This window comes from Tuber melanosporum (assembly GCF_000151645.1).
Source record: "Tuber melanosporum whole genome shotgun sequence assembly, scaffold_84, strain Mel28".
In the NCBI taxonomy this organism is placed as follows: domain Eukaryota; kingdom Fungi; phylum Ascomycota; class Pezizomycetes; order Pezizales; family Tuberaceae; genus Tuber; species Tuber melanosporum.
In genome coordinates this window covers 372,647-386,384 of record NW_003299133.1, presented here as the reverse complement: position 1 = coordinate 386,384, position 13,738 = coordinate 372,647, and the positions used below count along the sequence as shown (strand labels likewise).

Here is a 13,738-nt window from a genome sequence, read left to right as displayed (position 1 = left end):
CAGAAGCGAGGAGAAGCGAGAAGAAGGCGAGTAATGGAGATGAAGAGCATAACTGGCAAGTGCTATTTCTCGACTTGGCAGACTTGCAGAAACGGGGTGGATCGGGAGGGGAAAAAAAAAAACTCTTGGTACCGGAGTAGTGGATAGCGATGGTGGTAGTGTGGGGGTGAGTATCACCTAGATTGCTATGCCGGCTTCATCTCGAAGAGCCATAATATTATCATAGCGGTATATTGGGTGGCGTGGAAGCAGCAAGGTGAGTGGAGGGGTCAAACTGGGATGAGCACTCAATCACTTTTGAAGTATGACCACGGCCACAGTCGTATTCAGTCAGGTTACGATCGGCTCGCCCAATGCCCATCTGTTCAGCCACAGCAACTCGTGTCGCGCAGCCTGGTTTTTCCTACACCATCTTTTGCTGCAGCGGTATCCGGGTCACCACGCGATCCTTCTGGGTATGCCCATTAATAGATGTTTGTGCATCCCGCGTTTGAGAACCATGGTTTCTTGATCGAGTGATTGGGTATGAGTGTTCCTTATTGGGGAGTGGTTCAAGATGCCATCTTGCTAAGTCTCTGGAGGGGGGAAACGGAGGCGATTGGTATTTCCTAGAGAATTAATTGGTGCTTCTTGGTTTTTAAATACTACCTGCATAGAAGTGATGAATCATGAGTTATCACCCAGTCATCGTCTGAAGTTTTCCGTTCTCAATGTTAGAGGAGAGGCAAGCTGTTACAGAACTGTGTACTCTCAATGACCGGCGCAGGAGCTATTGGCCTAATGCAGGAGAGGGTGTGCACGTGTGCCGCAGGAACTGGGAAAAGGAAGAAAAGGGGGAGAGGATTTCAGGAGTTTTTCTCGGAGGAAACCCTGGTAGAGGGAGGCGATGAAGAGAGAAATTCGATCGAGCCAATCATGACGATAATGATCGCCTTCCTCACCTCTCATTATTCCCTCAATTGATGGGTTTTTCACGTATCATAGGGGTCCTATAAATACCCCCTCCCGCTGTAGATCCTCTACCCATTCTAGGTCTAGAAACATGATGAGACAGAATACGAAGACTTTCGCGAGCGTTCAGTGGGCACGGTTGCGTACCCTAGAGATAGAGTAACATTCTACGTGATATATATGTCTCAGTTGCCGTGTTCATAACTGTTGACGACTGACAGTAAATGTTGAGCACAAGATATCATTCCCTTGGTTATAGCCTAGTCAAAGTCTTACCATACGAAACAAGAAATCTACGATCGACCGCTCCTCCTCAGTCTGTTCACGAGATGGAATCGTTTCCCCACTCGTGACGCCGGCTGTGAAAAAGGGTCTGAGTGTTTGAGAGAATATCACAAAGTCTTTTAAGCAGGGCGAGCAGACCTGAACACCCTAATATTGGTAAGAAGCATAGCTTCAACATGATATCGAGAACGTTCTAGCTGTGACGATATCTGGGGGGGGGGGGGTTCCCGTGAGTCATGACCTCCGAGTCTTATAGTAAGTTTACTGGGTTGAAAGTTCGTATCAAACTCACAAGCAATCCCAATCAAAATCTTGGTCATTCAGAAAGCCCAAACTCTTGCGCACAAGGAATGGAATACATCGACCAAAAGGAGGTATTCCTTGGACACCAATAATTTCTACTAACGAGCGGGATTGCCCCTCTGGCCTCTCTCCCCAACACCCATGTCGGAATTATATAGTCTGATTCCGCCATTCCCGCCGAATCTCAGGTGGAATGTGAGTAATTTTCTGTGACCTCGTCAAGCTACCATCACCTCTGTGATCAGAATCACCTACAGGCAACGCCAGTGGTAGGGGGATTTCTTAGCAGAGATCTGAGGTGGCAATGCGTTGAGTATGGGGATGGTTCCGTGGTATGCTGGTACTGCGTATATTGCATCAAATTACAACATGAGGATAAGTGTTGGAGTATCATCAATTCAAAGAATGTGAAGGCGCTCTATCCTATCAGGTAGCTCACATGCTCTCACATGATATCCCGAGAAATTTCCGAAATAATTTCGGCATATCCCTGATGATGGGCTTATTAGATCGGATGCACAGAATTGCCGGACTAATTTTGGCTTACACTCTCGCTCTCACCAACATTTATGTTTGCTCGGATGTTTCGAAAAATAGTCATGCTTCCACCACATCTGGACTTCCCCGGCCCCTGGCCCGGAAAAGCCTGGGTGGTTGTGATAACGCTGCGTACCTTTATGGGATACGTACATACTCAGGTGTGGAAAAGTAGCATGGGCAACGACGATGGGAGATAAGAAAACTTTGGAGCTAACGAAATCTCATATCATACTTGGTTTATAACTATCCTATCATACCTCCTTTTTTTTTTTTTTTTTTTGCTCGGGGCGGTGGGGCCAGGGACGAAAATTGGAGGTTGGGTTGGGTGAGTGATCGTTTGTGAGTATTTAGGGAGAGCTGTTGTTTGCATGCTTAAGGGGGGCATACTAGTATCAGTGAATTACGACATTCGTAATTATCACAGGATTTACCTCTCATATAGTGGGAAATCAATCTCTCTAGAAGAAGACTATTGCGAAATAATGCTCTTAAGAACGAGATTTGAAATTTCGGCTCCTTCAACCAAGCTATCCATCTATCACTCCGTCCGGCAGAACCACGGTCAAGACCGCCTTCTACAAAAAAGGGTAATAACACCAGTTATTCAAGGAAATTCTCTGTAGACCCTAGAGGTCAGAAACGTTTATTTGTCGGGTCGCCATCAGAAGACCTCAGCCATATCCCTTCAAGAAAAGAATCCCTCTAGCTTTCAAGCTAGAGTTCCGTGAAATTTGATATACGAAGGATGTAATCATTGCTTCACTGTTGCACTAAAATCTAAACAAATAAGCTAACTCCAATCTGACAAAATGCGCCCTTCGGTTCACCGTGCTAGACTTGTGAAGTTGAAAGGGCACAATATCTGTGACCCCAGGTTTTTGTTCGGGCCTCCGCTAAAGAACAAAAATCATACAAGACCTCCGATATATACGAGTATAGACGAATACTCGAATCCCCTCCTGAAGAAAGAAATATACTGTTCCACCCCAAAGTGAAATATGACACCGGTATGTAGAGAAAGTAATTGGTACAGGATGACCGCACCGTGAGAACTAGCATGGTTTGGCCTCACGCCAGGACGTTGGAGTTGCCTCTCCCAGTAAGGTCTGCTGTATTTTTCCTCTCATTTGCCCCAGCGGAGGGCCAAAATCCAGTCCTTTCCGGAGTGATTCCAAAGAGGGGAATTCTAGACATCCTAGTGTGAGGTTTAATTACTCTGGCTCTTATAGTATTTTAGTAACCTCCATTCCAAACATAGTGCGATAATACCATATCCTCCACACTACGGAGTCTCAGAATAATACAGTACTCGTACAGATATATCAAATAATTCCCCATTCAGACAAAGTAAAGTGAAAGATCTTAAAATCCACTATCTGCTAGCCCTATAGTCACTATGTAGATTCGGAGACAAAGCTCCTAAGAGGATTAGCGTTCTCCTGACATATTATAAAATCAACCTACTAGACGTACCAGATCTCATTAGCTAGTAATCGCAACTCTCATAACCCGTCAAACCAAACCCGTCGCGAGCATTGTGGTTGGCATCAGCTGGTGAGCTGGTGGTAGATTTCAGGAGTTTCTGTGGTGGGCTGAGACCAGCTCCAGTCTGCCCAGTTAGGCGCGCCAAACGCGTCCTGGTACAGTATCCCAACCTCCTCTCAACCTTTTCGCTCTTGCCTTCGCCTCGCCGAATAGACCTACGGTACACCACTTATCTTGTCATAATAACTCAACCACCGTAATGGCGCACGAAAACCTCACAATCCGTAACCTCTCCTCGACAGAAATATCTGTAACCCGTGTGTCGCGCTTCCCGGATCCAGGGCCCCAGCCGGTGACGATAAAGAACATAACCAACATCAAAAACCTAGCCCACAACTTCACATCTTTTGTCGCAAAGGCCATACCACCGCCGGGCGAACCGTCTTCCCAGACAATCGCGGAGAACGCGCAAGCCTTCTCTGAGGAGGATGCATCAATACGCCTACCGGCGTTTGCAATCGTGCAGACAGATATCAAGATCAACAAAGACCAAGTCGTGCGATTGGCCTTCACGGTCGGCGAGGCTAGATTCCGCGTGGACCTAAGTTCGCACACGCCGGCTGTACACTGTCTGAGTCCTGGAACGGAGCATAAGTTCAATGCGGTGTTTCACCGGAACCACAGCCATCTCGCGCTCCTATCCAGCGCCGCGCTGGGCGGGTGGATGGAGCGTTTGAAGGACGAGACCCCGCTGAGCCTGATCTCCATCCCGGGCACGCACAATACCCCAACGTGCTACCCCGCGCTCCCAACCGTTCGCTGCCAGGCCGTTGGCCCGAAGCAGCAATTGGAAAATGGAATCCGCTTCTTCGACATTAGGTGTCATGTCGACCGCGCAAACGCCCTAACCCTCGTGCACGGGGCCTTCCCAATCTCTCTGGTAGGATGCAAAGGCCTGAGCGAGGTTCTCAAAGATGCGTACTCATTCTTGGATGGCAATCCGCACGAGTGCATCATCGTCTCACTAAAGAGGGAAGGCCGCGGCGACGCCGACGACGCCAAGTTTGCGAAGGTATTGAAGGAGGGGTACATCGACAAGGAAGCTTCAAGGTGGTACTTGGAGGACAGCATACCGACCCTCGGCCAAGTCCGTGGTAAAGTGATCCTCTTCCGCAGATTCACGCTACCAAGCGATATACACCAGTTCGGCATCAACGCCGAACACTGGGACTATAACACCCCGGACTCGAGTACGTCCTCTCGTATATGTCGCGTTCAGGACTTTTGCGAGGTTGAACCCGCCACAATAAGTAAGAAGATCACTTACGTTAAAGAGCACTTGGAGCGTTCGGCGAAGCCCTTGGAGCCAGGTACCACCAGGCAGTTGTTTGTAAACTTTTTGTCGGCGAGTAATTTTTGGAAAGTGAGGTGTTGGCCTGATAAGATTGCCGATAAGGTGAATGTCGAAACACTAAGGCATTTGGCTATCGATCATGTTGCCGGGAGGGAGCAGGGTGACGGCAGCACTGGTCTTGTGATTTGTGACTTTGTTGGTGAGGATGGGGATTGGGAGTTGGTTAGGTTGATTGTCGCTATGAATGGGTGGATTAAGAAGACAGGGTGATTGAGCTTTGGGTTAGGAGGGGAGGGTTGGTTAGGAGGGGAGTATTTCGAGGATTACCAGTTGCGATATCATGTTATGCCTTATGACTATATTTTTTTGGTTTAATAGTTGACAGTTGGGGGAGGAGCAAGGATCGTGATAGATCAGAATAAACCGTATACATTGATTTCTGAGGGTTGAGTTTACGTCTTGTTGTAAGATCTGACTTTAATGACTCTAATCGTCCCCTGTCCAAGACATAAGATCCCACTAGGTCGGTTACCCAAAGCTTTAGCTCGCCAATCCTTCATTTAGAGATCAAAAAGAATCTCCTTGGGGTTCTCAATTTTAATGTATCTTCGAGCTCCCAAGCCTCAGGGCGTAGCCGTCATGGTGGGATATTCAGGAGGGAATTGGGGGACTTAATAGTGGAATATAGGAAGTATGCAACACCAGGACTTCGCAAAGAGCAACCCTGAAGATCTGAGTCAGATATCTAAAAACCGCCGCTTGCATCACTCAAAGTGCCGTGACCAATCCAAGAGGAGTTCTCTTTTCACTAGATTGTACCACTGCTCCAGGAAGTTTCCAAGCCAAAGTATTTGCTCAAACGGAGAATATACCTAACTACACAGAAGGATGTCTCCTGTGACGAGATGACCTAGGGGGAAAAAAGGCGTATCCTAGATCGAAGCCCATCCTCCGGACAATATCCCAAGCACATGAAGAAGTAATAGGGGGAAGAGGAAACAAAAGAGTTCAGCATCCGAGATTCCCACATGGTCACCCACCGTAGTACTAACCGGACGATACGATGCTTGTTTACCGCAGAGCGGACGGGATGCGAAATTTTCATCGTTCTATGGCCGAACACATCATTCTACTTTTCTATCCAGGTTATATTGGGCACTACAACCATAGGCTATCCCTCGCACTAGAGTTGGGTTGATGTCTAAAATCAACCACCCTTTCGGATGGTCGTAAAGACCTTTAGCAGCTCTGTTAAATTGGACCTGCGCCCCATTTCAGTTCCCTTTGGATGGGACTCGAGATGAGGGGGTCGGATCTTTTGTCAGAAACCAAGCATGCATCCAATGCCGGGTAGAAGCAAAACATTTTCTTCCCCCACATCCTCCACTCGGCCCACCCTGAATCGTGTTGTATCTATGATTCTACGGTACCTTTGAAGGATCTGATCCCTCAAGTACCGCACTGCTCAAGCAATTCCCGAGTGACCCTCGATGACCCGTTACCCGGTTGATGAAGCACAAACCCAACACCGAACTCCCCTACATATATCATACCGTCCAGCACCAACCTCAGATCCAAAATGTCAGCCCTCCACATCGGCCAACGCCTGAGTTACTCGGGAAGCCTGTGTACCGTTCGGTACATTGGGCCCGTCACTGGTACTGATGGGGAATGGCTGGGAGTCGAGTGGGACAATGTCTCCCGGGGTAAACATTCTGGTCAGCATGGTGGGAAGAGGTACTTTGAAGGTGACCCCCGCTATCCTTCAGGCCACAAAAATTGGCCACTAATCTAGCCTTTGGTATATAGCAAAGCTTTCCAACTCCTCTACCTTCATCCGAACAACCCGCGCGCCCGACCCGCCTGTCACCTTTCTTGAAGCACTGAGGAATAAGTATACGACTGAGAAGGATATCTCGTTCGAGATTGGGAAGCCAATTAGTTTGTCAGCTACAAAGGTGTTTGAGGAAGTGGGGTTTGACAAGATCCTTGAGAAGCTGGGCCGGTTGAGGGAGTTGGAGGTTGTGCTTTTGGATGGGATGAGGATTGTGCGTGGGGATGGGGCCACGGAGGTTCTTGATACTTGTCCCAGTGAGTTTGGTTATTCTTGGGATAGGAGGAGAGAGGAGGATGATATGGAAGGACTGATAATTGGGGGTAGAGATTGAGGAACTGGATGTTTCCAGGAATCTTTGGGAGGGGTTGGAGGATATTGCGGGAGTTTGTAGGGGGTTGAAGATGTTGAAGGGGTTGAGGATTAGGTATTTATATTTATATTGGGATATGGGAGGGTCCACGAAAGGCTCATCTTTTTTTATATAGTGGAAACCGCTTCTCCTCCCTAGAAATCGGAGATGGAGACCCCCCATTCGAAGGTGTTGTCAGTCTAGAAGTCAACAACACACTCTTTGACTGGGCCGAAGTTTGTCCCGCATCCCCCTCCTACTACGCCCACATATTTAAACTAACGTACAAACACAGACAGCCCATATCCTCCAATTCTTCCCCCAAATCCACACGCTTTTCTCGGCCAGCAACAACACCACCGAAATACCCAAATCAATCACACTCCCACACACACTAACAACCATAAACCTTGAGCAGAACGCCTTCACATCCCTCTCATCAATATTCCCGCTCTCCAACCTTCCTCAGCTAAAAAAATTGATTCTAGCGCATAACACTATCTCGACGGTTCACACACCCGAGTCCTCTCCTGTGGTATTTCCGTCTCTCGAGCATTTAGACCTTAGCTTTAACTCGCTGGGGACATACCCTCTGCTGGACCTTCTCCCGCCTCTGTTCCCATGTTTGACATCACTGAGAATCTCACACAACCCGCTGTTCAGCAGCACACCTCTGGAAGAAGCGCATATGCTTGCTGTAGCTAGGACGCCAGCGAGAGTTATCACGCTGAATTACAGCAAGATAACTGAATCCGAGCGTGCTAATGCAGAACTCTACTACCTCAACCAGATAGCGAAGGAAATGGCGAAAGTAGAGGAAGGAATGGAAGATACTGTTTTGCGGGATCATAAACGTTGGGAGGAATTATGCGAATGTAGGTCTCCCTTCCTTTTCAATTGCCCTCAGAGCTGACAAGAAACAGTACACGGTAAACCTATCATAGACAGAAGCACCGAAGAAAAAAAGACGCTAGCAACAAAACTCATAGACCTAGAATTCCTATCAGAAGGGAAAGATCCACTAGTTAAGAAGATCCCAAAGTCACTGTCGATATCCACACTCAAAGGCCTTATCGGCAGAATGTTTGGCATCGCGCCGTTGAAGGTGCAGATGGAGTACCACCCGCTAGAGGAGGGTGGTGATTTCATACCGCTTGATGACGACATTAAAGAAATAGGTTTTTATATCGACAACAGGGAGGGCAGGATTAAAGTCGCTGAGAGGGCATAGATTCAGCGCGGTTGTTATCGTAAAAAATAAATAAAAAGGTCATGATACCAGCACAGCACAGGATAGAAATAATGTATCATAAGGCCGCCACAATCCCAGAACAAAGGCGCTCCAATTCATTATAACTTGTAACGAATTATCAATGACACAAACAAGACCCTATAAACACCACCCACCCACGCTATCGAACGCAAGCTTAGTACTTAAAAAGTACGATATATCTCCACCCGCACCTATCCAACCTCCACACCTGCGGAAGCCGGTAACATTTAGGGGTCCGTACCAGGATCTCACTCTCCCTCTGCTGTCCACACCCAAATGCCCTCAGACGTAGACAATAGGCTCTAGCATATTTCAGAGGGACTTGTAAAATTTTCTACTTGAAGAAAAAAAAAAAGAAAGAGGAAAAAAGTTCTTTACGCTTTACCTATATAACAAAAACCAGTTACCCTACCCTACCAAAGTGCCAAGCCAGCTTTTCTCCCCGTCAACCAAAAGTCTTGGCAAGAACAAGCATGACAGTATATAAACACCAACCCACACCCCACAACATCCAAACACTACAAAACTCATTTCAAGAGCGATGTTATTGTAGGAGTTTTCCGAAAAAAATAATTTTTTTACGTGGAATTGTTTCTTTTACTTTTCTCCTCTGCTATTCGCTCGAGAGTAATAATGGCACCACAGCTGGAGCCTTTCCCTTTTTTTCTGCCTCTGTGGGAAAAATGTGTTCCTTTACCGGTGGTTGCTACATTTTTTATATAATAATATTATTCTATATATCCATACTTTGTTGTTGGTTGGTTGGAGTTTGGAATGGCATTTAATGACTTCAAAAAAAGGGGGGGGGGATTGTTAGAAGTTGGAATAAGGGGGTTAATAATTATAATGAACTAATCGTTGAATCCGTGAATGGGGTTGAGTGTGATGTAATGTGATGCGCTCTGTGGAATCGATATGGTAGATGGTGCTTGCGATGGGTCAGCTTGTGATTTGCGGTTGTATGCTTGCGATGCGAGCAGTTTGTGTGGAAACGAGTTGATTTATATAATTGAGATTTCTCACGGTATACGCGGGAGACTGGTTTGCGTGGGAACTGTCCTCCAACGGCATTGTGCACAGAGGAGGTTTGAGGGAAGCACAGAGTCAAAGAAAGCTTTAAACCTCACAGATAACATGGCGTGCAGCCTCGCATAAATGCACCGTAGAATTCATATTGTAGCTCACGTTATTGCAAGAGGCGCACGGAGGCCATTGAGGAGTGTGTTTTTATTATTCCCCTCTCCCACCCTATAGCTTGACTGCGGATGACCCCATACCTGACGCCTGTCAAGAACGAATACATGAAGATATGACTTAACCCTTGGCAGCACCCGCTTTGAACAGGACACTATAAAATCATGTTAGCGCACTGTGAGTTATTCGAGTCCAGGTAATTGAGGAAACGCACATATCGCCATCTTCCATAACGTATTCCTTTCCTTTGGTGAGCAGCTTTCCTCCAGACTTGACTGACGCTTCATCGCCAAGTTCCTTCAGGTCGGAATACCTGAAAACGACAGCCTGAATGAAAGTCTTTTCGAAATCTATCCCCAGCAAGTAAGAGAAGGCGCTTAGCAACAGTAATTGGATACAAGAACAAACCTGTATGGATGACTCCAGAAGCCTGAGGCGCCTTGGTGCCCTTTCGGATACTCCATTGCCGAACCTCATCGGGTCCGGTAGTGAAGAAGCTAATAAGGTTCAAGACATTGCGCATGAGCACTACAAGCCTAGGAATGGCACTCTTGGTGCCCAATCTCTTGCACTCCTCAGCAGCTTCCTCATCCGATAAACCAGCGAGACGTTCCTCCAAGGAGACTGAAATTGGGATGATTGGGTCCCCAGGAGAGTTCTCATCGATCCATTGCTTGATCTTGGGAAGATGCTTGTTCTTTTGTCGAACGTAGTCCTTCTCCGAAAGGTTAATGAGGAAGATGACAGGCTTTGCTGTAAGAAGCATAAGGTTGTTGATTACTTCAACCTAGTAAATATTACCAAAGTTAGCGCTGGCTCGAGGGATAATTTTCTAGATTGAAAAGCAGATGTGCAGAAAATTAATATCAGATTAAAAATCCATATCAATACGAGCCTCTAAGCGTTGTAATTGACGAGGCCGTTCATCGAGCTGGGTTTTAATGATCGAGTATGATACTCTTTGTCATCATGTGATGGAATGGAGTGGAGTGTATGTCCGAGAAGATATGATGAAAGCCTAGAATAATCTCACCTCCTTGTTTCCCCAAGACTTCTTGATAACAGGCTTCTTTTCATCTACCAACCAGCTTAGGATGCTCTCAACAATGGCCTGTTCCTCCTTCAGCTTCCTCATCTCTAGACTCTGACCTCCTCTTGCAGTCTGCTTCTTCAGAATCTCCAAATTTTTCTCAACAAACTCAATATCCTTTATTCTAAGCTCGTCGTTGATAATTTGAAGATCACGGACGGGATCAACGTCTCCTTCGACATGGATAATCTCGGCATCATCGAAACAACGGACAACCTGGAAGATGGCATCAACAGCACGGATATGCGAAAGGAACGCATTGCCAAGCCCAGCGCCAGTGGAAGCCCCGCGTGTCAGACCGGCGATATCGTAAACTGTGAGATTGGCGGGGACTTTAGAGATGGGCTTTAGTCCATAATCTCAGCGAGGACACTTTTCAAAACCGGACAATATTAGGGCCAGGGTAGGTAGGGTACCTTGTAATGTTCACACAGCCAATCATAGCGCTCGTCGGGAACAATAACACGGGCTTCTTCAGGATCAATCGTAGCAAAAGGAAAATTCTGTAGACGGGGTGGAGGGAGGTTAGATTAGCTTAAATACTCGACTGCCAAGCATCCGGCGGAAATGGCAAGGGGGAAGGGAAAAGAGGATACCACGTACGGCGGGATTTCCTAACGAGCATCTGGTAATAGCCTGGAAAAGCGTTGATTTCCCAACATTGGCAAGCCCGACCTGCAGTCACGAGAAAGAAATTTATCAGCTTCGAATACAGGTAGCGTTAACCATCGAGGAGAAGTGCTCTCACAATTCCGCTCTTGAGATTGTTTCCAGGCCTCCCAAGAAGTATCTTCTCTTCCTTGACAGCTCTCTTTGGGGGCATTTTTCTAGCCTTTTTGGCGTAAGAACGGGTGGAGACTGTTGTAGTGATAGCAACAAATAGATGCGATTTCAAAAGAGAAGCTGAAGGAAAGGAATGGTGATTCAGTAGACAGTAACCAGTGATTGTTGTGGGGCTGCGTCTGACAAGAGGGAGGAGAGACGTTGTGGATGAGGGGTTCAACAGCAGGGAGGCACAAGGAAAAGAGGTGAGGCGGCTCTTCTCTTCTCGTTGCGTCTGTCTGGCTGCTGAGGTACCGTACAGTGCTCGAGTACTCGAGTACCCAGTACCGTATGCAAAAATCTCTGAATTGTTGCAGGTGGGAACACAGACAATTGCAAATGGGGGGAAGAAGCAAAGTTTTGGTGGGGTCGAAACCCTCGTATGCGTTTTGTGTGCCCATTCAGTCAGGCGCCAATGTTTGGGAGTCACAGAATAGGAAATTAACAAATATATGTCTTGGCGGTAAGCTTATTCCACCGGTGATTGGGCGATTTACAGCAATGTAGTATCGATAACTTGGGCTCGAGTGAGTGATGGGGACGTAGCATCGTACCGGTATGCCCTTGAGGTTCCGGGCTTGTTCTCTGCCGAAGCTCTTTCGCTTTCAGGCGTTCTATGTATCATAGCAGACATCCACATCCACGCTGCGGTTTAACATTCATTGAGATCCCGTGCTACATCTTCCCCCTTTCGGCGAACCCATAATACAAGACCCTCAAAGCACCCTTTCTCTCCCTCCTCGACACATGTCCTCTACCAGTAGTCTTCCTTAATCCCCCCCACCCCCCCGCACCCAGGCCCTTGCACCACGTCAACCTTGGATCCAACCAGACAAACACCTTTAGGTTAAGCAGCAGCGGCCAGTCGAAATTTGGCACCAGAGATGCCTTCACTGTCTCGAAGCTCACAGAGCTCTGCACGCTCGCAGAGTCTCCAAAAGAAGAAAGTAATAATCAACGTCTACGATCTTCTCCCACCCGGGCGTTTATCCAGTATAGTTTGGACACTCGGCGTCGCCCTCCTCCACTCTGGTGTTGTCATCAACGATCGGGAGTATGCGTTCGGCGGTCATGACCGCCGAGGTTTTACTGGTGTTTACTGGACGAAACCAAAAACGGAGCCCCCAGGAGGAACTTTCAGATCGGAAATCTTACACGGCTTTACCTATGCTAGCGACCAGGAGATTGAGCAAATAATTCGAGAAGTGAGTTTTGCCTCCCGCTGTCCCACCATTTGTCAAGCCACTCTACTCACCGCACAAAGGCCTCCAGCGAGTTTTTAGGCCCTACTTACAATCTGCTTACCCGGAACTGCAACCACTTCACCTCCCATCTCTGCGTCGCTTTAACTGGGCGAGCGGCTCCGGCCTTTCTGAACCGTGCGGCTAGCATCGGTGTCGCACTACCATGTGTGGTGCCTGCCGGATGGATCGAGCCACCCGAGTGCGAAGTTGCCGATGACTGGACCGACCATGATGAAAATGCGCGACTCACAAGGAATGCCGGGGGTGCTAGCTCGGCATCAAGACGGCGGTCTGGTGACGAAGCGTGGGAGTCGAGCAACGAAGGGGATTGCGCAAGCGATGATGGCGAAGCTGAACGGCAGCTGAGGAAAAGGGAGCGAATCAAAAGGATGAAGGGCCGGGAGAGTGTTGAGCTCAGAGATACCGATGGAAGGGAGGTACCAGCTGCGGGAAGGGCTAGGGTGAGTAGAAGAATGTGACGGGAACGCTATCATTGTCTGTTTCTTGTGCATTCAATGTGGAGGAGTGTACAATCTTACGGGTTCATTACACTTGAGTATTTATTGTTCTCACGCATGTTTAGTCGGAATTTTGCTGGTCAACTGTCGGATCTTGAGAAAGGGATGGGCGGAGAAATGGCGCAAATTGATTTTGTTCTTTTGTTTCTTCTTTGTCGTGAAATATGATAGCACCTCGTACATTCTAGACCTATTTCTCATTCACCGTCAACGTGATTGGATTTCAACTCGCTGTCCACTCCCATGTCGTTGGAGTAAAGGGTGTAGAGGAGCATGAATTGCGTGTACATGTTAATTACTTCTGCAGTTACTCAACCAATTACAAAAAGACGTTTGCCTCCCACTCAATTTCTCCCTTTCCCATACTACCTACCTACAGGAAGGGGACACCTATCTATCTATCTGATCCACTTCCCCGACTCGACACGATGCTTTGCTCTGGCACATCCCTCAGACGAGCTGAGCCGATACCTGTAATTCAAATGCCATTGCC

General features: G+C 47.6%; 4 protein-coding genes; 3 read left to right on the top strand and 1 right to left on the bottom strand.

Annotated features, from left to right (window-relative positions):
- Positions 1-3,823: 3,823 nt before the first annotated feature.
- On the top strand, positions 3,824-5,188 carry GSTUM_00011434001 (uncharacterized protein; the record flags this gene model as incomplete). Its single annotated transcript, XM_002841921.1, has 1 exon — positions 3,824-5,188. The coding sequence occupies one exon, from the start codon at positions 3,824-3,826 to the stop codon at positions 5,186-5,188; it is 1,365 nt and encodes a 454-aa protein (XP_002841967.1).
- Positions 5,189-6,497: 1,309 nt separating this feature from the next.
- GSTUM_00011433001 (uncharacterized protein) lies at positions 6,498-8,375 on the top strand (the record flags this gene model as incomplete). XM_002841920.2 has 6 exons in its annotated part: positions 6,498-6,666; positions 6,728-7,009; positions 7,080-7,179; positions 7,241-7,344; positions 7,404-7,979; positions 8,028-8,375. The coding sequence occupies 6 exons, from the start codon at positions 6,498-6,500 to the stop codon at positions 8,333-8,335; spliced, it is 1,539 nt and encodes a 512-aa protein (XP_002841966.1). The 3' UTR covers positions 8,336-8,375.
- A 1,154-nt stretch (positions 8,376-9,529) lies between these two features.
- On the bottom strand, positions 9,530-11,795 carry GSTUM_00011432001 (uncharacterized protein). XM_002841919.2 has 7 exons: positions 11,410-11,795; positions 11,265-11,336; positions 11,078-11,164; positions 10,605-11,006; positions 9,980-10,358; positions 9,786-9,921; positions 9,530-9,725 (listed from the first exon to the last, which is right to left on the bottom strand). The coding sequence occupies exons 1-7, from the start codon at positions 11,482-11,484 to the stop codon at positions 9,692-9,694; spliced, it is 1,185 nt and encodes a 394-aa protein (XP_002841965.1). The 5' UTR covers positions 11,485-11,795; the 3' UTR covers positions 9,530-9,691.
- A 306-nt stretch (positions 11,796-12,101) lies between these two features.
- Positions 12,102-13,432, top strand: GSTUM_00011431001 (uncharacterized protein). XM_002841918.2 has 2 exons: positions 12,102-12,688; positions 12,748-13,432. Exons 1-2 carry the CDS (start codon positions 12,368-12,370, stop codon positions 13,204-13,206), a joined length of 780 nt encoding a protein of 259 aa, XP_002841964.1. The 5' UTR covers positions 12,102-12,367; the 3' UTR covers positions 13,207-13,432.
- The last annotated feature ends 306 nt before the right edge of the window (positions 13,433-13,738 follow it).

Bases quoted from the DNA above. Each gene is read 5' to 3' on its own strand.
- GSTUM_00011432001 (XM_002841919.2), bottom strand. From the start codon at position 11,484: ATGCCCCCAAAGAGAGCTGTCAAGGAAGAGAAGATACTTCTTGGGAGG. The intron at 11,165-11,264 runs GTACGTGGTATC...CCCCGTCTACAG, and splicing joins GCTCGTTAGGAAATCCCGCC to AATTTTCCTTTTGCTACGAT. The intron at 9,922-9,979 runs GTTTGTTCTTGT...TGCTGGGGATAG, and splicing joins TTCTGGAGTCATCCATACAG to ATTTCGAAAAGACTTTCATT.
- GSTUM_00011431001 (XM_002841918.2), top strand. From the start codon at position 12,368: ATGCCTTCACTGTCTCGAAGCTCACAGAGCTCTGCACGCTCGCAGAGT. The intron at 12,689-12,747 runs GTGAGTTTTGCC...CACCGCACAAAG, and splicing joins TTGAGCAAATAATTCGAGAA to GCCTCCAGCGAGTTTTTAGG.